Source organism: Enhydra lutris, unplaced genomic scaffold (genome assembly GCF_002288905.1).
Source record: "Enhydra lutris kenyoni isolate GAN:26980312 unplaced genomic scaffold, ASM228890v2 scaffoldscaffold72, whole genome shotgun sequence".
Taxonomy (NCBI): domain Eukaryota; kingdom Metazoa; phylum Chordata; class Mammalia; order Carnivora; family Mustelidae; genus Enhydra; species Enhydra lutris.
In genome coordinates, this window is record NW_019154156.1 from 6,866,337 (window position 1) to 6,892,214 (window position 25,878).

Genomic DNA, 25,878 nt, shown 5'->3' on the forward strand with positions numbered 1-25,878 from the left:
TCTAAAAGGAAAAAAAAAAACGTGAGGAAGACTAGAAAGATGGAAGGTCACGTCTGAACAATTATGGTATGTGCACTATCATACATGGGAGAAATGTGGAGGGCGCAGGAAAAACCACCTGGTAAGTTGTAAATGGTGGAGGATACATAGGGAAAACAAGCATCTCTCAAGCACAAACCATATGCCAGACCTTGGGCTGAAATCTTTCCACTGAAACTTCATGATAATATTATAAGATCAGTAATTATCCCCACTTGTACAGATAAGAAATTGAGGTGCAGAGGACTTAAGACACAGATCCAAGCTGACACAATTGGCGAGAAACAAGGGTTTCAAACTGAGGTCTAGCTCAGTTTGAAAAAAGCCTGTGTGTGAGTGTGTGTGTGTGTGTGTGTATGCATGCGCACACACACACACTGGGGGGATTTCAGCCTTTCGCTGCCTTCTGGTTTTGCAGCAGAAATACACTGACTGCAGATGAGACCCAGCAATGTGGAGGTGACCAAGTAAGGTACCAAGAAGGTAGTGTAGAAAATCACACCTGAGGGCCTATGACAGAAAGCTGCATGGATTCACTCCGCCAGATCGATGCAGATGCTAGTGGATGTGCGGCAGAGAATGTGTGCAAATCTCCTCGTTCTAACAGCCAGCCTCTGGAAGAAGGGGCATATCCCTATCTACCACATACAACAGAGTAAGACATCACGTAGCTGACTGATCTTACTGAATTCTAAGTCAAAATTATATCTGAGAAGTCTCAAGGGAGGAATAATGGACATAAGAAATCAAATAATGTGATGAAACTGCCCTTCTTAGTAAGGAAAATCAGAGGACATTTGTATTCTAATGACCACAGAAACACAATGAATAAACTACGTGAAACAAAGACCTTCTAAATTTAAATCTACACATGCTCTGTAAACTTGTTACTGCTCTAAGTTTCCATTTTTTAATATTCAACTGTTTATCTATGAACTGTTTACGCAGGAAATCCTCCAGTAATGTGTCAATGTGACAACCACTTATTCTTTATATCTATTTTATATGTAATGTAAATTTATATACTACTATATACAAATATATAAAACAACAATAAAATATATAGAGAGAAAGACAGTATTCACTCAGGAAGATGCAAGATTTGAAAAATCAAGAGTGGTGTGGCTCTAAGAGATGTGTGTTTACATATGTTGAGATCAAAGCTTGCTGAGGAGGAAGGGGGAGGGACAGAGGAACCAGTATCCCCATCAGACACCCATGAACCTATCCAGAGGAGGGTCAGTGATGCACTAGACAAGATACCTGTGAGAAGCAAGGAGAGAAAAGTCGACAGAAACTCAGTCCTGTGCCTGAAGCCTGTCTCGGCAAAGAGGGAAAGACCATCTACAGCTTAGAGGCACTGGTGTCACATCACACTCTCCTCTCCATATCCAGCTCTGGCTGGCAGAATGAAGATGACACAGGTAATGCCCCAGAATCCTGAATCAAGAACTGTAACTCAATAAGGTGACCCAGTATGGGAGGGAGGCAGGAACAATTAACCAATTTTTCCCCTCTGTGAGGATTCAATTCAGGACCAGGATGGACTTAGCCACGGAAGCCAAGTCATGAGTGAATTTAGCTTTGATGAATTCACTTGTTTCAATTCATTTTGATGAATTCACAGTTCACTCTGAAGAATTCATTTGTTTGAGCAAACAGAAGCAGAGGATAAATTAGATGCATAAATTGTTTCATTCCTATGAGGGTGTACAATCAGGGCAGAATTCATTTCTACCTATAGTTACTGTTCAAATGCTTCCATTAAGGAGAAGTTCCTCTGCCAAAATCTTCCAAAGCAGGATGGCACAGACTTTTTTTTGTTGTTTAGAAAAAGACAAGGTGTTTAACTTTTTCACACAGTGAGTCACACTCACTAAAAAGTATGATTCATCTACTCGGGATTGTCACAGAGGAGAGAGTACCTTCCCTCTGTAATCTAAAATAAGTAAGAAGGAACCACAAAAATCCCACTTAGTTTCACAAAATAAAGATCTAGATATTTTAGAGCAGCATTTCTTAAATAAAATAATTCACCATGCTTTATCAAACAAATCTTAGAGAAATATTTGGCTTACTTTAAGTTTATGAAATATGAAGTAATAGAAATTTAGAAAGCTTCTTTTTCTTAAAGATTTTATTTATGCAGAGAGACACTGAGAAAGAGGATTAGCAGGGAATGTGGAGAGGGAGAGAGAGAAGCAGACTTCCCACTGGGCAGGGAGCCTGATGTGAGGCTCAATCCCAGGTTCCTGGGGTCATAACTTGAGCTGAAGGCAGATGCCTAACCGACTGATCACTGAGGCACCCCTAGACAGCTTCTTTTTTAACAGGTTAAAAACAACAAAAAAGTGAGGTTTACTTGTACAGCTGAGCTCCTAGAGGAACTACTATTAATAAGTGGATCTGAATCCTGTTATCCATCAATGTGCTCATCCAAAATCCAAATAAATTCTATTAATCAAAATATGTTGCATCTCATTTCGTAAGACACACTACTTGGTTCTGAAACATTTTGGTGATAAAAGCTGGATGGATCATTTTGTTTCATCAGAAATCACTGAAAAGCTTTTTCCAAATAACCAGCATGATTAAATCATGCTCTTCTCCAATCCTTAACTGGGCATTCAAACAGCCTGCCAACCACTTTACAGGCTGCCTTCCATTTTAAAAGGACAAATTCAATAGACTTATAAATGCAACAAAGGATAGAAACAGAGGCCCTGTTTAAAATAGTTACTAAATAGAGATGGACCCTGACTTAGGATGGTTCCAGTTATACTTCGTGACTTTATGATGATGTGAAAGTGATAGGCATTCAGTAGAATCTGTACTTTGAATTTTGAATCTGGATCTTTTCCTGGGCTAGCGATACACGGTGCTGTCCTTTCTGTGATACTGGGCACCAATCCTGGTCAGCCGTAAGGACAAGCAACTGATCCACTGATGACCATTCTGCACCCATACAACCGGCCTATCTGTCACTTTCAGTACAGCACTCAATACCTTCCAGGAGATATTCAACACTTCGTTATAAAACAATCTTTGTGGTGGGGATTTTGCCTTACTGTAGGCTAGGTGGATTAAATGCATTTTCGACCTATATTTTCCATTTTTTTAGGTGTATCAGGATGCAATCCCATCGGAAGATCTGTGCTTGTAATTCCAAGTTCAGAAATTCAAACCCCTATTATCATTGTCCATAGGGACTGCTTTCTACCACATACCAACAACAGAAATCTCCAACATGTATATAAAAGAGAAGTTCAATATATCTGTATGAGGCTTGACAAAAAAATAAAACAACTTAACCACATAATCACTAATTAGGAGTCACCCCGCCCTTGGGAAATTCTTATAAGGTAAGAGAATAAATGTTTCAGACAGAAAAACAGAGAGTAAAAATTTTCCTCCAACAAGCCCTGACACTGAATTATTCCCAAGTGAAAACACTGTCATAGTGAGGACCTAATTCTATACTAGGCAAAAAAACTAGAGATTACTGCCGAAGTCACCCAAACCAAAAGAAATTGTGGTATACTGTAATGGAGAGAATTTAAGGCTATGCCAGAGAGGCTGACATTAATAAATGTTCTTCCTAATTAATCACTTTTTAATACCAAATGCCAGAGTCCTGAGTCACAAACTGACAAAGCCAATTCAGCCATTTAAAGTTGCCAGGTCCCTTTGTAAATAATGGTGGCCTCTGGCAATTAGACCCAGCCAGAAGGGATACAAAAATGAAAGCAAGTTGCAGAGAACATTCTGCCAAAAGCACAACCATTTATTAGGAAACAGGGACACAATGGCTTATCATGGAGCTCAAGGAAGTCCTTTGTCCACCAGCTTTGCCACAAGAACCACCCGTGAAAGGACCTATATGCTGAGGCAAGAACCATTCACTTTCTACTCAGGGAAGACAAAGTCTACTCTGTCAAGTGGCTTCTTGTAAATCAAACCCCCGCAGGTAAAAATAGAATTTTTAACTTTCTCCAGAGACAAGAAAAACCACATGTGGAGAGATGTTATGTGGTGTCACTTTGGTCTTACCTTTGAAACGGCCACTTAACATACCAATGGGTTGAGGTGTCACTTGGTTCCCCAAACTGTAACATTCTATGGGCAGCCTTGTGTGTCTCTCAGGCCTCATCAATGTGAGCAGTCAAACTCACTGTTGTGTCAAATGCTGGCCTCCATACAATGAAAACCAAGATTCCATGGATCTTACCTTTCACTTGCTGTTGACAGGTTGTAAACTCAAACTCTAAAATAAATGGTTTCAAAGGAATTCTTTTTCAGGTGGTATTTACTGCTAAAGGGATAATAAACATGAAAATTCTTCTGATGAAGCTATGGTGGTGGGGGGTATTGTTTTTGAAAGTACAAATAAGGCAAAAAATAAAATAAAATAAACACTGCCCAGAAAATGGACTCTCTAAAGTTCACTTCTCCACCAAACCTCAAAAACTTAAATCAACGCTTCCCAGAGCTTATTACAAGAACACAGATACTGTAAGAAGCCCTGAGAAGGGGCTTCCAAACTCAAATAAATCTGAGAAATGCCATTCACTATACACCTCACTTGGAAACCTAAAAGGCTGCTTAGAGCACAGTTGAGGCTTTCTGAAGTCCTCCAGTAGAGAAATACATTGATCTTTAAAAACCTAGTGCTTCTGATATGCAGCATCTTTATTTAGAGAGGTAACCTTACTTAATGACCTGTGTGATGCTGGAACTTATTTTGAAAAATGATGGCATAAACTACTCAAGCAGAATGGAATTAAAAGGAAAAGTTTCTGCCTTAGGAGTTTCTATAAGCAATACCAAAAAATTACCTCCCTCTCTGCAAACAGGAAATTTTCCCTGAACTCAGCTATAGTAGCTTTTATGCTACAGTTGAAATGCATTTTTTTTCCCCTATTCATTCTTGGTAGATGTAGAATAGCTGACTGCCATTTTCCGTGCAGAAAATCATGATACACATTAAAAAACTTTATCAAGTCACATGGCTGCACAGTCTTGACTCCAGTCAGGCTAAGTCAGTGTTGAGATCAGGAAGGTTTCTTGGCAGGTCAGAGACATGTTTAGATCATACCCATATTTAGAAGGATAATTCTCTCAGAGGTGGGGGGCGATGGAAATGGGAGCAAAGAAAAACAAATTGTTCAGGCAGCTACTGGGTTTTACTCTATCTTTATTCTCTATATTCAGCATATCACTTGGAACCAGTGAGTGGTCAGGAAGTTAAATATTTAATATTTTATCTTATTGCCTTCCTCTGGGCTTTTCCTCTCTGAATGCACCACCCTGCATCTATACAATCCCTACAAATTTATCCTGCTTGTCTCTAAATAGTTTGTTAGCTCTTAAGACCAGTTTCCATTTCCATCTCACCACTGTATACATCCACTAAGTGAGACTGGTCATCCACTCATACCCTGCCCTCCTCCTACTAGAGACATGGCAAGTGCAGGAGCATTGGGGGTACCATTGGACACTTCCCCCAGTTCGTTTGTCTTGTCCAACTGAAAACTTTCCTATCCTCAGCAATGGTGCTTTTGGAAAAACACAGTCCCTGATCCTTCAGTCAGACAACAAATGCATAATTTTGCAGCCTCCTCTGTATCATTTCCTTGAGCATTGTGCTTACAGGCAATCACTTATAGAATTTAGCAATCAACTACTTCTATGTCCTTTGTATTTTCCAGGCATTACTCTAAGTTCTTTGGAGTACACCAGTTAGCAAAAGACACAAAGAATCCCTGACCTTCCAGAGATGGGGAAAAAAAAAGAGAGGGAGAAAGAGCAAGAGAGCCTGACAAAGGGTCCCTGAAATATATGGTGGGCAAGAAGTGGGTTGCAATCCTAAACATGGTGGTCAGGGTAGGCCTCAAGAAGCTGGCAACTAAGTGAAGACTTGTAGGAGATGAAAGAGTCCATAAAATTCATTTCATAGTAGGCAAAGAGCTCAGGAAGGAACAAGAGAGGTAATTGGCACGCAGAACCTTTAGGGCCTTTATAAAGGTGATAATTTTTCCTTTGAAAGCAATAAGGAGCCACTGGAAGATGGTAAGCACAGAAGGGACAGGCTCTGGCTTACATGTTTAAAGAATCATCTGGTCGCTGTGTTGAGAACAGTATGGACCAGTGGTAGAGGGTAGAAGCAGGGAGACTAGTTAAGCAGCTCTGGCAATAATCCAGGTGAGGGACGGTGATGGTTTGGACCAGGATGGCAGCAGTGAAGGTGGAGAGAAATGGTCAAATTCCAGATGTATTACAAAAATATACTTGCCGGTATTTATTGATGGACTGGATGGATATGATATTAGAGACAGACGTGGAGAGGAAACAATGAAACCCCAAGAATTTTGGCTTGGGCAGCTAGCAGAATGCAGTGAATTCGCAAACATTGTGGGGGACACAGTGAATGGGTACATTCAGGAGTTAGACTTTGGAATGCTGACTTTGAGACATCCATGTGGAAATGATTTATACAGCACTTCCCTCCTGAACAATGCCAGGTACCATGTATATTGTTTCATTTATTTTTGTTAGATTCAGAAAGAAATTTGAGGACACTACCACCAACATTTTGATATCTAGTAACATAAACATATAAACACTAAAGCTCATATTACAAACTTGCTTGCTTTCTAATATTCTATGCTGCCTCTCTTTAGGCAAAACAGGTGTAAAAATAAGAATTCCAAAGTTTTTGTATGTTATTCTCCCCAAGCTGTGCTTGTTACCTCTTTATAGGCTTTCTTGGGCATTGTTCTTATAGCAAACCATCTAAAGAATGTGGCAATCAATCACTTTGGTCTCTTTTGTATTTTCCAATACAATAGCACTTTCCAATGGGCCTTCTGTGGAGAAGTATTTGTAGCTGCTTTTATCTCTGAGAGTCCTAATTACATATTTCATGGTTTTCTTAGAACAAGAGAAAAAAAGGAATGCTTCTTTAAATGGAAATTTCATGTTCTGAATGGAAACAGAAAGGACAGAATGACTCTAAGAGTTTCAAAAATGCCTTGACCTTGTTAAGAGTTTAAAAACAATCAGAAGCATGGTAAGGCTAAGCAGAAATGAGTTGCTTTTATGAGTATGAATCATTAAGAGAAATAAAGTATTAAAAAAATGTTAAGATTACAGGGGTGCCTGGCTGGCTCAGTCAGTAGAGCATGTGACTCTTAATCTGGGGTCATGAATTTGAGCCCCACGTTGAGAGTAGAGCCTACTTAAAAAACTAAAAAAAAAATAATAAATTTTTTTTAAGTGTTAAGATCATCACTCAAAAGGTGTCAATTATTCTGAGTAAAAGTCAGTAATAACGTCAATTATGAAATCTTGCCAAGACTCACAAAGTATACAATCAAGAAAAAGAAATAAAGCTGTTTCTGATGGTTGAAAATTCCTTTTCCCATTATGTAACTATCTAATTCTTCCATTAATAAATTCAGAGTCTTCCAACTAAGGTATAAACATCAAAGGGGTAGGTAAGTCATTTTCTTATTAAAAAATGTGGCTTGTGAAAATGTAATTGCCCTGTGAAAGCAAAGAATAAAACAAATTATTTAATGATGTGGAAAAACTCCTGCCAGGCCTAGATCAAAAGCCAAGCAGAACACAGCAGGTACCACTGAGTTGTACATGACACAGAACAGGAGAGAGAAGGATTTATGTGAGGTTCAGATCTGGTACAAGGAGAATGACTTCACACATGACATATTAATAATGGACAGAAAGCAATGCCTGGGGAAGACTTTGCTCAAGGGCCTCTGATTTTTAAGTAGCCACTGAATTAAAAAGGTGCATTTCTTGTGTCTCTTTTTGCTCCAGTGGTCACCACTGAGTGGAATGGAGAAATCCAGCAACGACAGGAAAAAGTATGAAGAACAGCAATTATAAAAGAAAATGATTTCTTATACCCTGCCTCCTTTGCTAAACTTTCAAATACTTTTAGAATCCTCTATACTATTTCTATTGTTTGGAGATTTAGGTGATAACTCCAATGTTCATTTATAAATAGGCCGGTGATATTTGCCACTATTTTCTTTCCCTTGACAAACTTTTTTTTTTTTTTTTAAACGAAGTTTTATGTTTCTGGCCTTCCATTATGGCTGAATATACCTACTTCCAAATTCCAAAATACGCCAAAGCATTAGAAACTTGAAAGTGTGTTACTACCATTAGCTCTTAAGTCAAGAATTTAACCTCTTTTAGACAGGATGGGGGATAAAACAAAGTTTGGAGGAGGGGGGTGGGGATTAATCTTTGGTAGCCTTACAAGTAATTTTTTTTTTTAATCATGTAAAGCACAACTGTATACTGAAATACACAGAATCAAAAAGTCAGTCCTGCTGGATAATGTTTATTTGGTTTTTGGTTTGTTTTTATGGCTATTCTTATAAAATAAAAACAGGAGTTCTAACTATGCTCCTGACTTTAATCTGTGACAATTTCATAATGGTGGCAAAGACAATGATGACAACAAGTACCACTAGGACCTCTGATAGGTACTCAGGCCCTCCCAGGTGCCAGCCACTGTGCTCAATGTCTTATGTGGCTTGCCCTGGTTAACTTCACAATGACCCTACATTATGGTGCAGGAAAATGGCTGAACAAGGCAAGCTTGTGTCCACAAGGCTGGTCAGTGGCAGAGCCTGGCCTTGGACTCAGGTCAGTGATAATCACTCTACTCCATGGCCTCCCTCCTCCTAGCCTCAGAAGCTACTGATCTAGAACTAGCGGGTTTCCTCCACATGCATTACCTGAGTGGCCTCCAACATGAAAGGAGACTATCAAATGAAATTAGATGACAGAACATAAGTTACAATTTGCGTCCCATACATTAAGAGGGCACATGCGTATTGGGCATTGGGTATTATATGTGAGTGATGAATCCCTAAATTCTACTCTGGAAACCAGTATTATACTATATATTAACTAAGTATACTATATATTAACTATTATACTATATATTAACTAAATACAAATCTGAGGGAGGAAAAAAGTATGTGGGAAAAGGCAGTTGAAGTGGATTGTTCAAAATGTTCCATTTTCCAATGAGGTTCAAATCCAGCGTATCTAATTTACAACACTGCATCTGATGAAGCAGTCAGCTTATTTTCACACTCTCATCAGAAAAATGGTATCAACAAAAATTTCAGCTCTGGTGTATGGCGTAGGGGCTAAAGCTGACTTCACGTCAGCTACTGACCTGAAAAACTGCCCCTAAGTAGCAGGATGTTATCACCATAGGTAAAATGGCAGTAGGCGGAGAAACCAAATGTGAGATGGACACCCCAGATAAGGGCTACTCCCATGGTACTGGTGGTCAGGGACAGATGGACCATGTCAACATATCATTAGGACCTCTGTCAGTGACTGCAATGGTCCCAAAGTGGGACAGACCGGATGGGTTATAAATAGGCTAGAAAGACTGGATCTATAATAACATGGAGAGGATTTTCACGAACAGAGGACAGAAAAGGATAGAGAGCATACAGTCTGTAGAAAACGGGAACTGAAGTGAGAAATGTAGGCCAGAAGGAAAAAAAAAAATCAACTTGGGTACAGAGCCATTCACCATTAAATGCAATCTTCATTCCTCAAGTTCAATTTTATTTTACCACTTGGTATATTAAAACAAGATGCTTATTTTACCAGGTTTCATAATGGCTATTCTGGAATTTAAAAGAGTTGTTCCACAGTGACCCATGCGCCGTGATAATACCCTAACCTATTATCTGGCTGAACTAAATGCAAAATCATTTCCAGAAATCTGAAAGCTTGTTCACTTCAACTGCATGGGTCTGTGGTAGTACAATGTTCTAATGTATGCCACAGTGGCAGAGGTGAATAGTTATGACAGATTATATGTCCAGAAGAGCCCCAAGTATTTACAATTCAGGTATTCTCCACTATACTATTCCCTAAGTTGCTTCAGTTCTTTCTAAAAAAAAAAAAAAGAAAAAAAAGTAAAAAGAAAAAAAGGTAAGAATGTCAATGAGTAAATAATCACTTTCCAACAGTGGTTCCCATTCTAATCTTACCTCCTTATTGTGCTGTGTGAGGTTTTTTAATGAGTGCACTAAGGCTCACAATCTCTGTTTGTCCATCAGATATCTGTCTGTTCTTTTACTGAAAATGTTGATGGGGAGGGGAACCTCGGTGGCTCGGTGGGTTAAGCCTTGCCTTCGCCTCAGGTCATGGTCCCAGGGTCCTGGGATCGAGCCCCACATCGGGCTCTCTGCTCAGCAGAGAGCCTGCTTCCCCGTCTCTCTCTGCCTGCCTCTCTGCCTACTTGTGATCTCTCTCTCTCTCTCTCTGTGTGTCAAATAAATAAATAAATAAATAAATAAATAAACTCTTAAAAAAAAAGCTTTAAAAAAAAAAAAAAAGAAAAGAAAAGAAAAGAAAATGTTGATGGGGGCTGTGATCCAGACTAGCATGGAGGCTAAGCAAGGGCAAGGCTAGGAACAGGCATGAAGGGAGGTCCCTGAGATAAACACATGCCCCTCCCTAAGTGAGGAGATGCATTAGTTTCACTCCATGCCACCCCTCCATTTCCACCAAGCTGCTACTGGAGGTCACCTCCATTGGCCATGCTGCAGATTCGTCCCCATGCAGACTTGAGAATTTGACTTGGTCTCCGTGGCTCAGAGAGATGGCCTCTGACTTGTGCTGGCTTCAAGAGAATGATGTGGAAGACTGGGAATGAGCAGATAGATTGGGAAAAAACTGTGACCTCTACTAAAAAAATTAAACAACCCCAACAAATAAACAAAAAATAGCCCTGAAAGCCCCATATTGGGAGGAGGGGACTCTCCACTGCCTAAAGTCCATTCTCAAAGACATCTCATTGTGGAGGTCTGCATGCCAAAGTCAGGTGTCACTAACCCTCTTTTTCCATCAGGTTTTACTTTTACAAAAACATCACAAAATTATAAAAGATATTTAAAAAATTGCTCAGAATGTTGAGACACTCTGTGAGGATGTAATAAAGAATCAATAACAAATAAATTACTCTTAAATAAGATTCAGTGGTATTTCCTCTGGAATGCAGGGAAATCACATTAGAGGACAGTGGGAAAAGGCCAACTCTTTGGCATTAATTCCTCTCAACAATCCAAATTACACTGGCTGCTTTCCTGATCCATATCCCTAGTGCAAGTCAACAATTTGACATATAGTCCATAGGAGTCATAATGAGAACCCCAAGAGTATTCTCAGCGTATGGTTCTCCCGGTGCATAAACAGTCACTACTGATAAAAAGAATGGAACAATAAGCTTTCATGGTTTAAATATTCTTCCTCTCTACTATACATAAATTCTAACAGAGTGATTATCTTCAACACAAAGAGTAAGAGCAAATTAGTTCACTTTAAAGTTCACTGTTTTGTTTTTTTTTTAAAGATTTTATTTATTTATTTGACAGACAGAGATCACAAGTAGGAAAAGAGGCAGGCAGAGAGAGAGGAAGCAGGCTCCCTGCTGAGCAGAGCACCCGATGCCGGGCTTGATCCCAGGACCCTGAGACAATGACCTGAGCCAAAGGCAGAGGCTTAACCCACTGAGCCACCCAGGCGCCCCTAAAGTTCACTGTTAAAAAGAATTCAACGCCACAAAGAATTTATAGATTGTTCTCTACATCATGTAATGTAAGTTCAAATGCATTCCTAGTGAATAAGGGTATGAATCGGAGGAGGAACTGAAGGAGAAGCACAGAATAAGACATATTCTACATTTAAATTCTCAAGGATCCCAAGCATATTCTTTTATGATAAATAATAAACTATTCCTTGAGGTCTTACATTGCTTACACTATGAAAATAGGACCGATCAGAAACAACCTCTAAATTCACCCTGCTGTTTTTCTCTACAGAAAGAAAGCTTAGATTCTACGTCCTAGCCCTCCTACTCAATCCAAGACAAGAGCTTGTCAAAAGTCAAACATCTGGGTGCCTGGGTGGCTCAGTGGGTTAAGCCTCTGTCTTCGGCTCAGGTCATGATCTCGGGGTCCTGGGATCGAGTCCCACATCAGGCTCTCTGCTTAGCAGTAGGACTGCTTATCATGTGGGACTTGATGCTTAGCTGAGAGCCTGCCTCTCTGCCTACTTGTGATCTCTCTCTGTGTCGAATAAATAAAATCTTTAAAAAAAAATATTAATGAAACAGAAAAGTGTCAATACAACTGTAACAGGGTAGATGACGTTCCTCAACTCCAGAGCCCTGGTTAATAACAAGATAGGATGACAGATAAAGAAAACCAGACACAACCCAGACTGTCAACACTGCCGGAGGCCATGCAGAAGAAGCACAGCAGGAGAGAGGAAAATAGGCAGAGACTTAAGAAAAGATGGAGGCTGAATCCTGTTTATGTGCACAGACACACACACACTCCATCATCTCTTTGGCTTCATTTCATTCGGCTCTCTACCTCTGGCCCACTTTGTTCCAGCCACATCAGTTTACATTCCTGTTTTGTAAACACCCCAGTACTTTTCCTGCCACAGGGCCTTCGCACTTGCTTCCCCTCTACTTGAAATGCTCTTCTCTAAATAGCTACACAGTTCCCTCCTTCAATTCCTTCATGTCTCTCCTCAAATGTCACCTTATCAATGTTCGCAAAGAATTTTCAAGATGAAAGCTATCACCAAAGAGCTAAATCTTACTATTGCCAAAGCAGGAATGCTTTGCTAGTATTTTTCCTGATGCATTAAAGGGATTTTGGAACAAATTCCATGAAAGAAAGAAAAGCAGAAGTTTCCATTCATTAATCTTGTTATCAAAGATACTCTGGAGAGGGCCCAAGCTTGCCTGTGTTGGGGGTACACTGCCATCACAAAGGTCCATATTTAGTACATATCGCCAAGATGGCAGCCCATGGGTATTCAACACTCCCTTTAGTCAGCTGGGAGGGAGTCCAAGAAAACTCTTACTGACATACCAATCCAGTGCTCTACTACATTTTCTCCTGTAGATTAATAACTATAGAGCAGGCAGGCCAAACTATGAGCTAAGGCCAGATTCTAATAAAACAAATCGACCCCAAACACTTCATACTCATATTGTGTATGGTCCTTTAATAGCCTTAAAAAAAATAAAAAAAAATAAAAGGTTCTGCATATCGGTAACTAGTTGAACAGAGTTGCTAATTTTTATGCCTTTACTCATTTAGATGATATACACTCGGCAACAAACAATAAAATTTAGATGATATATACTGTATGCAGCAACTCCTTGATGCCAGAAATATGGCAGTGAACAAAACAGAAAAAAATCTCCGTCCTCATGGGGCATACATTCTAGTTGGAGGAAAGAGATATTACATAAAATAACAAAGTTCACAGCATTTTAGAAATTGGAATTAGAGTGAAGGAAAGTTAAAAAGTTAAAAGGGAAAAGAGTGGAGGGCAAATGATTGCATTTTAAATAGGGTACATATGGGAGGGCCTGGGTGGCTGAGTCGGTTGGTGTCCAACTCTTGGTTTTGGTTCAGGTCATGATCTCGGGGTCCTGAGTTGGAGCTCAGCCCAAAGTCTGCTTATCCCTCTCCCTTCCATTTACCCTCTCCGCCTTTTCACCCTCTTGTTCTATCAAATAAATAAATAAATAAACAAAAGGGTACATATGGTAGACAGTACTACGAAGGTGAAATTTGAGCTCAAGTTTATGTAACTAATTGGCATGCTAGAGTTTTTTGAGGATGGTTATTCATTATCATACTTGTCTTACCAACTTGATTTACAAAATGACTAAGAAGTGAATTACTTTAAATAAGGTATTTAGAGGAAAAATAGTTTCTTCGAAATATGGTGCAGACACAAGTGGATATCCACCAGCCAAAAAATGAACCTGGACTCTCATACCACTACATAGACAAAAAATAACTCAAAATGGATCAGTGATCCAAATATAACAGCTTAAACTATAAAACTATTAGAACAAAACAGAGTCATAAATCTTCATGACCTCAGCTTTGGCAATGGATTCTTATGTTTGACAACAAAAGCAATGAAGAATAACAAAAAAGAAAAGAGATGGCACTTTATTGAATTAAAAACTTGCGTGCATTAAAGGACATCATCAACAATGTGAAAAGGCAATTTAAAGAATGGAAGAAAATATCTGTTGGGGATTTAAAATCCTAAATATACAACGAACTCTTACGACCCAACAACAACGAAAAAAGACAACTCAACTGAAAAATGAGCAAAGGACTAGAATATACATTCCTCCAAAAAAGATACACAGATGGCCAATAAGCGCATAAAAAGCTGTTCATCACTGTTCATTAAAGAAATTCAAATCAAAACTACAAAGATAGAGCTCTTCACACCTACCATGATGACTTTAAACAAAATAATGGAAAATAACAAGTATTAGCAAAGACTGGATATACAAGAACAACTGTATACTCTGAGAATGTTAAATGGTGCAGCCAATATGAAAAGGAGTTCCTCGAAAGGTTAAATACATAATTACCATAAGACCTAGCAATTTCTGTCTTAGGTATATATCCAAGAGAAATGAAAACATATGTCCATAAACGTGGTAATACAGCAATGCTTGTAATAGCCAAAAGGTGGAAACAACATGAATGTCCACAAACAGAAGACTGGATAAACAAATTACGGTGTATACATCCAATGGATTATTATTCAGCCATTAAAAAGAACTAAGTATTGATGCATGCTACAGCTTGGATGAATTTCAAAAATACTATGCAAAGTGAAAGAAGTCAAACACAAAAGGTCACATACTGTATAGTTCTTTTTATATGGTATATCCAGAATAGGCCAATCCACTGAGACAGAAAGCAGATTAGAAGTCACCAGGTGATGTGGAGGGGAGAATTAGGAGTGACTGGTAGTCACTTAACGAGGTGATGAAAAGGTTTTAAAATTAGAGAGAGCTGGTAGTTACACAATATTATGAATACATTAAGTATCACTAAACTGTATACTTTAAAATGGTTAATTGCATGTTATATGAATTTTTCTTTAACAAAAAAGGTTTTAGTAATTCAAAAATTTTTTTCATCAAATTTTCAGGATCACATGCTAGTATTTTATATTCAAATGCCAGTTGTGTATTCATTCCAGCCTTTAATCTCTTTGTAACATTTTAATCTTTCTAAAAAAATATAGCTTTATTGAGATATAGCCCCCATGAAATAGAATTCACACATTTTGTGTATATATTTTGGTGAGTTTTGGTAAACAGATGTCATTTAGCAACCACCACCATAATTAAATTTTAAAAGCACTCAACATCCCAAAAAGTTCCCTTAAGTCTGTTTATACCCACTCTCCATCCCCACATATTTTCTGTCATAATTCTGCCTTCTCTAGGCATTTCTGGGCAATTCTTTCTAGAATTATAATAACAGACATTTTGTATGAATGGAATCATATATTATATAGTTTTGTATGTCTGAGTTTTTTTTTTTTTTTTGAAGGTTTTATTTTCAAGTACTCAACTTGGGCTCAAACTTAGAACTTCGAGACCAATAGTCATCTGGTCTACCTACTCAGCCAGTCAGGCGCCCTAACTGGCTTCTTTTACTTTGTAAGATGTGTCTGAGGTTCATGTATACTTTTTTATGTATAAGTTAATTATTTGTTCCTTTACATTTCTGAATAATTAATAATTTAGAATATTAAGTGTATCCATTTACATTTTGAGGTTACTGGACTGTTTCCATTTTTCAGTTATTATGAACACTTACAAGACTCTTGTATGCTGTATGGACATAAGTTTCCATCGCCCGTTAGGTAGGTACTGAAATTTGCTTATTTTCACATTTAACTTTTTAAGAAACTGCCGAATTTTTCCAAAGTGGCCGAGCTATTTTTCAAGCTTCACCAATATGAGGGGCCCAGCTGCTCTACATTCTGGCCAACACTTAGTATTGTGAATCTTTTTAATTACAGTCATTCTGGTGGGTCTACAGTAATAACTTTTTGTGGCTTTAATTAGCATTCCCCAAACAACTAATGATGTTAAGCATCTTCTTACATGTTTATTAACCTTTGCATATCTTCTTCTGTGAAGTGTCTGTCTGAACTTTTTGCCCATTTTTAATGGGTATTTGTTTCATTACTGAGTTTTAAGAGCTCTTTAAATGTCCCAGATACAAGTCCTTTGTAGATACATGTTTCACAAATACTTTCTCCCAATCTGTTATTTGCCTTTTGAGTGATTTAACATTATGTATTTTTAAAAGATTTTACTTATTTATTTGACAGAGAGAGAGAGAGGGAGAGCACAAGCAGGCAGAGGGAGAAGCAGGCTCCCCACTGACTAGGAAGCCAGATGCAGGACTTGATCCTAGGACCCTGAGAGGGTGATCTGAGCCGAAGGCAGACACTTAACCAATTGAGCCCAAACACCTTTTTTTAAGTGGAGCCTATGGGTGGCTTGAATTCATAACCCTGAGATCAAGACCTGAGCTGAGATCAACAGTCTGATGTTTAACCAACTGAGCCACCCAGGTGCCCCTGATGAGCAAAATTTTTAATTCTAATGATGTCCAATCTGTCATCTTTTTCTTTTATAGACTGAACTTTATGTGTTCTAAGAAATCTTTAGTTAACCCAAGTCCACAAAGATTTTTCTCCTGTTTCGTTTTAAAATTTTTGATATTATTTAATTCTTTTATTTAAAGATTATGATCCACTTAGAATTAATTTCTGAGTGTACAGTATGACATAAGGGTAAAATGTCACATTTTTTTCTTTATATATATTCCATTATTTCGGTACCTTTTATTTAAAAGACTATCCCTTACCCATTGAATTATCATGGTAACTTTGTCAAAAATCAATAGAGCATGTAATAGAGCTTACCTTTGGATTCTTAATTCTGTTCTGTTTTCTACTTACTATCCCCTCACAAGTTTTGGTCATACTCTCCCGTTTCTTTACATGTCCAGTAATCCGATTAAAAACTAAGCATCATGTATCATACATTGTAGTGACCTTGTATTTCCTTCTGTCCTTCTGAAACTTGCTGTTTTTGCTGTTTTAATATATAATGAACTTGCCTAGACTCAAAATGAAAAATCTGTTTCTCTGTAGAGAGCTGAGATTTTGCTCAGGTTTTTTTCACCCGCTTTGCCTTAATCTCTGGGGAATCTCCCTTGTGTCTGCACAGCTTTCTGATCAGCCAATGATTTCAACAGCGGTTATACACTGACAACTCAAGACAATGAAGCTTCCCCTCTCTATTGCCCAACCTGTGTAAGGGTTAAAAATTCTTTCAAATTTGCAGGAAATCAGTAAGTCTCCCCAGGCTTTCAATTTTGCTTGTGCTCCCTGGGGAGCGCCATGTTGTTCAGCAGCCAGTCATGAATGCATGCAGAGCATATTATCTCAGCTTTTCCATAGCTCTCTCGTTTCCAAAAGCTCCCCCTTAAGTTTCTTGCTGCTCTGCTATGCTCCCAAACCAAATCAGCTTCTAACTGGTAAACCTGTGGGTTTTTTTTCACACCAGCTAGGCTGGGCAGAGAGGGGGAAGGGGTATGTGTTGGGGGGGATAGGAATCCCCTCAAGCAAGGAGCATCTTCTCCAATGCAGGAGCAGTTTTTCCGAAGTAAACATTTTCAAATTCTTTGCTGTCTTTGGTCATTCTTGAAACCGCTGCATTTAATAATTTTTTTCCAGTTTTATACCATTCCTTTTTTTTTTGAAGTGAGACTCACCCAACCAACCAGTCAGGCAGGTACTCATTAGTGGAAGTAGCATCTTAACCATATTTTAAGCACTTATGAATATATTATCATTATCTCATTTATCATTACATGAAATCAAACAACAAGTTGCTGCAAAAATTAGTCAACTAGAGCAGGAAAAAAATTCTTGTTTGCAAACATTCAATTTCAGATCCAATTTCTACAGGGTTGGTAGAACAGTAAAAGATAATTAAGGTGGCCATGATCTGCTAACTCCACTAAGGTCTTTAAAATATGTATTACTTACCTGGAAAAATTTAATATTTTTGTTTTTCAGACAAAAGAGTAGATTCAATTTAGACTCGGACCACCTAGGGGTGATGGGTGGAGAAGGCATCACTAAGTACAGAGCATCTGTCTTCAAATGCAGAGAGTTCGGTTGGATTTTAAGAAAATTACCTTGAAGGCTGCTAAACAATGAAGGCTCAGTAAGGTCATGACAACTGCCAGAAGGATGGTGGCTAAGTTCCGCACGTCCCATATGGTCTCTACCAGAGGAATACTGCCGACCTGCCAGTCATAGCACAGGGTAATGGGTGCAAGCAGAAGCCACACGTTGAAGGCCAAGAGGTAGGAATAGGTAAGGAACCTATGAAGAGAAGAAGAATCACTGAAACACAACTCAAGGTCCAGGATACCTCGCAAACATTTGTTTATTACCATGGTTTAATTAAATAGCATTGTACACTGTCAGTGTTATTGAAAAAGACAAGGTAAGATGGAAAGCCACCCATTTATTTTGTTGTTAAATAGATCATTCTGGAATATATTTAATAGTTATAGGCACTGTGGCAGGTGCTTGCTTTTCAATGGTGAACAAGAAAAGACAGAGTTTCCATGACATATATTCAAAAATTATCATACAGATAAATACATTACATCTTGAGATAAATGCCAAGAAAGAAAAGCTTGATGAAAATAGACAGAAATGCTGTTTTGCTAGGTACGATTCCCCGGGTTAGAGACAGACCTTTAAACTGTGCTTTATTCATAGTGCCCAGAAAACTGCCATAGACAGTAAAATATTTCAATGTGTTTATAGCAGATTGATCATACTGAATTATTAAAAAAAAAATTAGAGCATCTGTGGTAGGGAAATGAAGTCTCTTAGTCACAAGTAAATGGGCTACTCTTCAAGAGAAGAAGGACAGCTATCATCCTATAAGGAGAGCACAGACCTAGGGAAGGGAGATAATGAACGCAGGTGATGCTCCTGTTTCCTGGCTCTGTTTAGCCACCAAGGGAAGGTGAAAGGCATTCCAACGGACCCTGTTTCCTTCAGGGCAGAGGAAACTGAATTTATCTAAATGTGTTCAGTTCAGACAAAATCATTAAGTAGTGGTCTAGACCCTTGAGAATTGCAGAACTCTCAGCACATAACAAACTTCACCCAAACCTGTGCACTAGGAGACACTAGCATGGCTTCCAGCAGTGTTGGGCGCAACCCTAGGATGACCCCAGTCCCTATTAGAATCCTTGCCTAGGGGGCGCCTTGGGGGCTCAGTGGGTTTTAAAGCCTCTGCCTTCAGCTCAGATCATGATCGCAGGGTACTGGAATCGAGTCCCACATTGGGCTCTCTGCTTAGTAGGGAGCCTGCTTCCTGCTCTCTCTCTGCCTACCTGTGATCTCTGTCTGTCAAATAAATAAATAAAATCTTAAAAAAAAAAAAAAAAAAGAATCCTTGCCTGGGAAAGTGCAATGCTGCCAGGAGAACTGACTGTCGGTTCTAGCCAGTGCCGGACAAAGGGCCTCTGACTTCCCTATCCTACAGCATTTTTTATAAAGGGCAGACAACTGTGAACAGGAATCTCCCATGACTCACAAATCTTTCTCAAGGACCTGAGAGCCATTTCTTTAAAATGCACTCATCAGGAAGGACAGGGCCTCTCTCCCAGTGCTACCCCCACTCTCCCTTTAAAATGCCCAACCACTTCTGCGCAAATCAGAATGACGCTCAGCTCTCTCCCCTGCTGCCAGTAGTTACTGAATGAAATCTATTTTCACTGTTTCAACGGATGTCCAGCTGTGTTTGTTTGACACCCTATATGGGATTAAATAGAATAATTAGATAAATTCCTTGTCCTCAAAAAAATGCATAACCCAATATTGAAAACAAGATATACAAAATTAAAGAAGCAGAATGAGATGAGTGCCATAATAGAACTGAGTAGGAAGGAAAGTTTAGCAGTTGGCAGATTCTTAGGGAGGGATTCTTAGATTGGCAAAGGGAGTAAATCAAATCATTTCTAAGTTAGCTTCTAATATTTTACTTTGAATTCCTCCCAACAAGTAGCTATTGGTTGGGGACACCCTCCCTAGGCCTTCCCAACTGATCTTTCCTTTTCTCCTTTCTCTCCAAGGTTGGCAGTCACATATCACCAGTGACAGCCAGGTGAGACTTAGGGATGGGGATTACTTAGTATCCTGACTCTTAAACACCAACAGAGAAATGGGTTGAAGGAATAGGGATATTTCTTCTTCTTCTTTTTTCAAAAGATTTATTTATTATTTATTTGATAGAAAAAGAGAAAACAAGTGAAAGGGGCAGAGTGAGAGGAAGAATCTCAAGAAGACTCCGAGCTGAGCATGGAGCCTGATGTGGGGCTTGAGGTCATGACCCTGAGATTATGATCTGAGCCGAAACCAAGAGTTGGACACTTAACTGACTGAGCCACCAAGGCACCCCAGGAGCGGGAATACTTCAGTGGTGTTTCCCAACTCTTTTCTTCTCTGTTGGTACATTTAATACAATGTTAATGTATAAATTGTGGGGTACACAGTGAAAGCTTAATGAAGTCCAAGATTTATTATTTAACAAAAATCAAAACCAAAACACTGCCTCATTCCTTTTAGCCTTGGGGCTGAGAAATTGTCTCATGAGAGAATGCCAACTCCATGGGAAGACAACTAGGACACTGTAGGCTTTGTTCTTTCACAGAGCTTCTCAGCTGACGTGATCTGCTTATTAGCTCAGGGAAGATGCTCTGTGACTTGACTTTATGGAAGGTGGAATCATCAAACAGAAAAATCACAATGTCATTCAGTTACTCTCCAGGTCTTAAAAATTACTTTTTAAAAATGGTATTTCTCCTTCTTGATAAACTAGTTACCAGCAATGATTATAAATGGCTGCTAAAATTATTAAGTGAAAGCTAATAGGGTACTTCACAATGGATGGATCAGGCTAAATCAGATGTCTAGATCTGACTAACCAATTTTAACATCACAGAAAGGGAGACTAATAGCCAGATGTCCTCCTGCTGGAGAGAGATGTCACCACCTATGAAGTAGTCTTGTTCCCCGAAAAAAAAAAGAAAAGAAAGAAAATCAAACTTGAATCTGATCAAGCCCTTTATCACCAGTTTACATCAAATACAGAAAAACCCAGAACATGCTACAAGACACCACAGGAATGCAATGTGACAAATCCAGAATGTTGCCATTCCACAGAACAAATGATGTCTGGTTCTTCCATATATACACTGTAAGAGGGGTAACAGGGGCAGGGGGGCAGGAGAGAAGAAGAGAGCACCTGTAAGTCAGATGAGACCTAAGAGACATAATAAAGTACAGATATTGTTTAGGTGCTAATTCAAACAATCCATTATGAAAAAACACCACTTATGAGCAGGAAAAATTGAAACATTGATTGGATATAGGATCCTGGAGAATCATTGCTAATTTTCAAAGTGTGATAATGGTATTGTGGTTATACTTTTTAAGGAACCTTATCTTTCAGAAACATACTAAAATATATGCATATGAAATGCTAATCTGAGATTTCAGAAAGATGGACTGGGAGCAAGGGTGCACAAGTGGGTAGGGGTATGCACGAAACAAGATCAGCCATGAGCTACGATTGTTGAAACTGGGTAATGGGTCTATAGAGGTTCTTTATGCCATCTGCTCTACTTCTGTATGTATTTATTATCCATAATAAAAACTATTTCTTCTTAACTAGGCAACAGAAATGCAACAGGAATACCTCCTTATGTCTAAAGGCAGCTTGCGCATGGAATAGCTGCAAGTCCTAATGTGGATTTTTTTTTTTTTTTTTTTTTAAACGCAGGGTTAAAACTCAACACCCTGAGATGAAGGTCTGAGCTGAGATCAAGATTGGGATGCTTAACCAACTGGGCCACCTAGGCACCCCACTAATGTGGAAATTTTATTTTAATTGCTAAGTTCACATTTGAGCCTTGCCCTGCAAGTAGTCCTCCATTTCTTGTATTTCTTTCTTTTAATTTATGTAAGTGATTTTCACACCCAACATGGGGCTCAAACTCACAACCCAGAGATCAAGAGTTGCTTGCTCTTCCAACCGAGTCAGCCAACACCCTAGTTTCTTATATTTTTTTTCTTTTTCTTTTTCTTTTTTTTTAAGATTTTATTTATTTATTTGACAGAGAGAGAGAGCATGCACACAAGCAGGGGGAACAATAGGCAGAAGAAGAAGCAGGCTCCCCGCCAAGCAGGGAGCCCAATGTGGGACTCGATCCCAGGACCCTGGGATCATGACCTGAGCTAAAGGCAGCCGCTTAACCAACTGGGCCACAGAGGCACCCCATAGTTTCTTAAATTTTCTAGACTTGCAATATTGCATTGGCTAAAAGAAAAAAAATAAAGAATAATATTTTTTCAGTTACATCTCAGTGTAGTTATTTAGATTAAAAAAAAAAGTTCATTATGACTTTAAATAGGCTATAACCCAAATATATTAAAACACTAAAGTAAACCACAGAACTAAAAGCAACTTACCTTCCTATAACACTAGGAAAGTCAACAACATTAACTTACTCCCACCCCCAGCTTTTTTTTTTTTTTTAAGATTTTATTTATTTATTTGACAGACAGAGATCACAAGTAGGCAGTGAGGCAGGCAGAGAGAGAGAGAGGAGGAAGCAGGCTCCCTGCTGAGCAGAAAGCCCGATTGAGGGCTCGATCCCAGGACCCTGGGATCATGACCTGAGCTGAAGGCAGAGGCTTAACCTACTGACCACCCAGGCGCCCCTAACTTACCCCTTTTAAGACATATGTATTGTCTCCAGAAACTCAAGAGACATCACCTACCTTAGTGCATATGAATTCAGATCAATGTTGCTACTAAACTCTTTAAAAAGTATTTGAAATACTGAAACAGCACTGGAAAATTTCTGAAAATTTAAGCATTAAGAAGCCACTTGGAATCACACCAAAAGCTAATTACATTTTAGGGGACTAGTTGAGCTAGCTGTAATCAGCAACTCAAGGCTTTCTATTAACTCACTGGCTATGAATTACATTTTAAACTAATCACCTTGTTTATTTCTGCTAAAATTTCAAAAATGCCTATCTCTGCCCTGCTGAGTTCTCTTTTTCAAAGCAGGAGGAAAACCAAAATGAATTATTTGCCAATATTCTGCCATGAATTTCTGCTAACAGGACGAAAGCCACTAGGATCTCTTGCCCACAAAATGAAAAGGGAAAACACAGGAATTCAGCTTGAACAATTCAGTCATGAAGTTGCGTTTACAGGCCGGTGACTATGGGAGATGGAAGGGGCGGCTTTCAGGGGGCTGGCGGGCATCTAATGGCACCTGCGCAAACTGGGTACCTCTTAAAATCTAAATCTTCATTTTTATCAAGAAAAAAATGAGTGTTGTAAGGGCAAACATATACATAGATTCTGTTCCTTGCCTTTGAAAAAAATGGTTTCGGCTAAGAAATAACATGAGCCTAACCTATTTCCTTATCCTAGGAAGATGCCTAGGAGAGATACATAGGAAAAAATCACGCATTGCAAACAGAAATATACAGCTCTTCCTTGTTTTATATAAAAATATTATTGCTCAAAGGATCCTTCTTTCTCATTCCCCAAAAAGTCCTTCATTGTTTCGTAAATACAGGACACCTATTATATACGCACAGTCCTCTTGGGAGCAGCATTGGCTAACACAGTCGATAGACTGGCCATGGTACAAACCACCTTTACCACCACTGTGGAGCACCCCCACTGCCCTGACTCTGCCTCTAGCTTCTGGGTTTTGGTGATCTGTCCTACCCATCCCTACACTGTCCCCTATTTTCTGCACTTGAATTAGCACTGATGCTTCAAAAAGGTCTCCGCAGTCTCACTGTGCCCCAGCAATAATGACAGGACTTTTTCAGGCATAACCTGCTTATTATCATTGTTAGCATCTTCTCCTACCTCCTATCATCTTCTCCAGAACTAGCCACAGAAAGCTGCCTCTTGCACTACCCTTCTCCACAGACAGAACATCCTCCCTGGAATTCAAGAGATGTTGAGTGATTACTCTATGTACTTTTCTAGGTGGACGGGTAGTATCTGATCTCCTGTTCTTCAAAGGGCATTTTCACAGCTTTGATGGTAAGAATGCATACACACATGACATGGTTGAGTAACTGTGAAATATAAAGGTCAAATTTCAATGGATTTCTAAGAAATGAGAGATTAGTGAAAAATGGTGGATTCGGGGATGATGTCCTAGAATCTGCAGAATTTAAATGATGGAGATGGAAGATGGACAGAGCCCCCAAATGGCTTCAAACTGTAAACGAACAGGACACTTTTTTTTTTTAAGATTTTATTTATTTATTTGACAGAGAGGTCATAAGTAGGCAGAGAGGCAGGCAGAGAGAGAGAGGCTAAGCAGGCTCCCCCCGCTGAGCAGAGAACCCGATGCGGCCTTCGATCCCAGGACCCTGAGATCACAACCCAAGCTGAAGGCAGAGGCCCAACACACTGAGTGCCACCCAGGCACTGCAGGACACTTTTTGAGGAAAGTTAACAATACGGGTCATATTAGAGTACAGAATTAAAAATGTGTAATATAAAAATTTTAAAATGACTCCTGCTAAAGGAAAAATATCATGACAGTGCTGGGCAAGGATGTGGAGAAACGGGAACTATGAAACACTACGTAAACTGATGAAGCCCCTTTGGAGAATGGTAGGCAGCTTCAAGACAGCACATTAAATGCACACATGATCTAGCAAGTCTACTCCAGAGTTTATATCCAACAGCACCGCACAGAGATGTTTCCCAAAAGACATTCACAACATTGTTCACAACTCTTAAAGGTCCGAAATTGGAGAAAACCAGATGTCCATCTACAATAAAAGGACACATACATTGTAATATACCCATTCAAAGGAAATCTATTTGGCAATAAGAATGAATGCAACTGAGGTGCCTGGGTGACTCAGTCTGTTAAGTGTCTGCCTTCAGCTCAGGTCATGGTCCCAGGGTCCTGGGATCGAGACCACATTGGCCTTGCCCTTAGTGGGAAGCCTGTTTCTCCCTCTCCCATTCCCTCTGCCTGTGTTCTCTCTCTGTCTCTCTGTCTAATAAATAAATAAAAATAAAATCTTTTTAAAAAAAAAAAGAATGAATGCAACAACATGGGTGAACATCATCACAGTATTAGAGAACAGAAACAGAAGACACACAAGAAAAGAAAATCATGGAAAACCATCTATAGACAAGGACAGGGTGATTGGAAGCAGGACCTGACCCCCAGGACACAGTGCTGGGGCAGAAAGCCATAAGGCAACCCCAGCTAAATGGACTGTATAGATGGCATTCTGTCACCTTCATCCCCTTGCTCCTCCATAACAGAGTAGAAGGCACCAGGACCTTCCAGGCTTTCCAGGACCGAGGTCCAGAAGTACCACCGAACACCTACTGCTTCAGCACCTTGGAACAGAGATGGCAAGACCATTTCTGAACACAGTGAAACTGGAAAAGACATCTAAATGACTCTTGCCAGCTTCTCACTGCATTTATTTTAAAGTTCTGGTGGATTATAAGAACCAATGGTCTAACCAAACCAGGTCAATTAAAGGTAGGACTATTTTGGGGTGACTGGGGGGCTCAGTCAGTTAAGCATCTGGGTCTTGATTTCAGCTCAGGTCACAATCTCAGGGTGGTGAGACTGAGCACCCTGTTGCGCTTCACACGAGCCTGGAGCCTGTCTGAGAATTCTCTCTCCCTCTCCCTCCACACCTCCTGCACTGCACGTGCATGCTCACTTTCTCTGTCAAATAAATAAATAAATAAATAAATAAATAAATAAATAAATAAATAAATAAATAAAT

General features: G+C 39.3%; 1 protein-coding gene across 2 annotated transcripts in view; it reads right to left on the bottom strand.

Moving 5' to 3' along the window:
* The window catches only part of LOC111159975 (transmembrane and tetratricopeptide repeat containing 1), a 259,364-nt gene that overhangs the window by 99,018 nt on the left and 134,468 nt on the right, over positions 1–25,878 (bottom strand). For both annotated transcript variants that reach the window (XM_022522697.1, XM_022522698.1), the window contains one exon: positions 18,180–18,369. In XM_022522697.1, the coding sequence (XP_022378405.1) occupies positions 18,180–18,369 (190 nt within the window). The remainder of the gene's footprint in view (positions 1–18,179; positions 18,370–25,878) is intronic.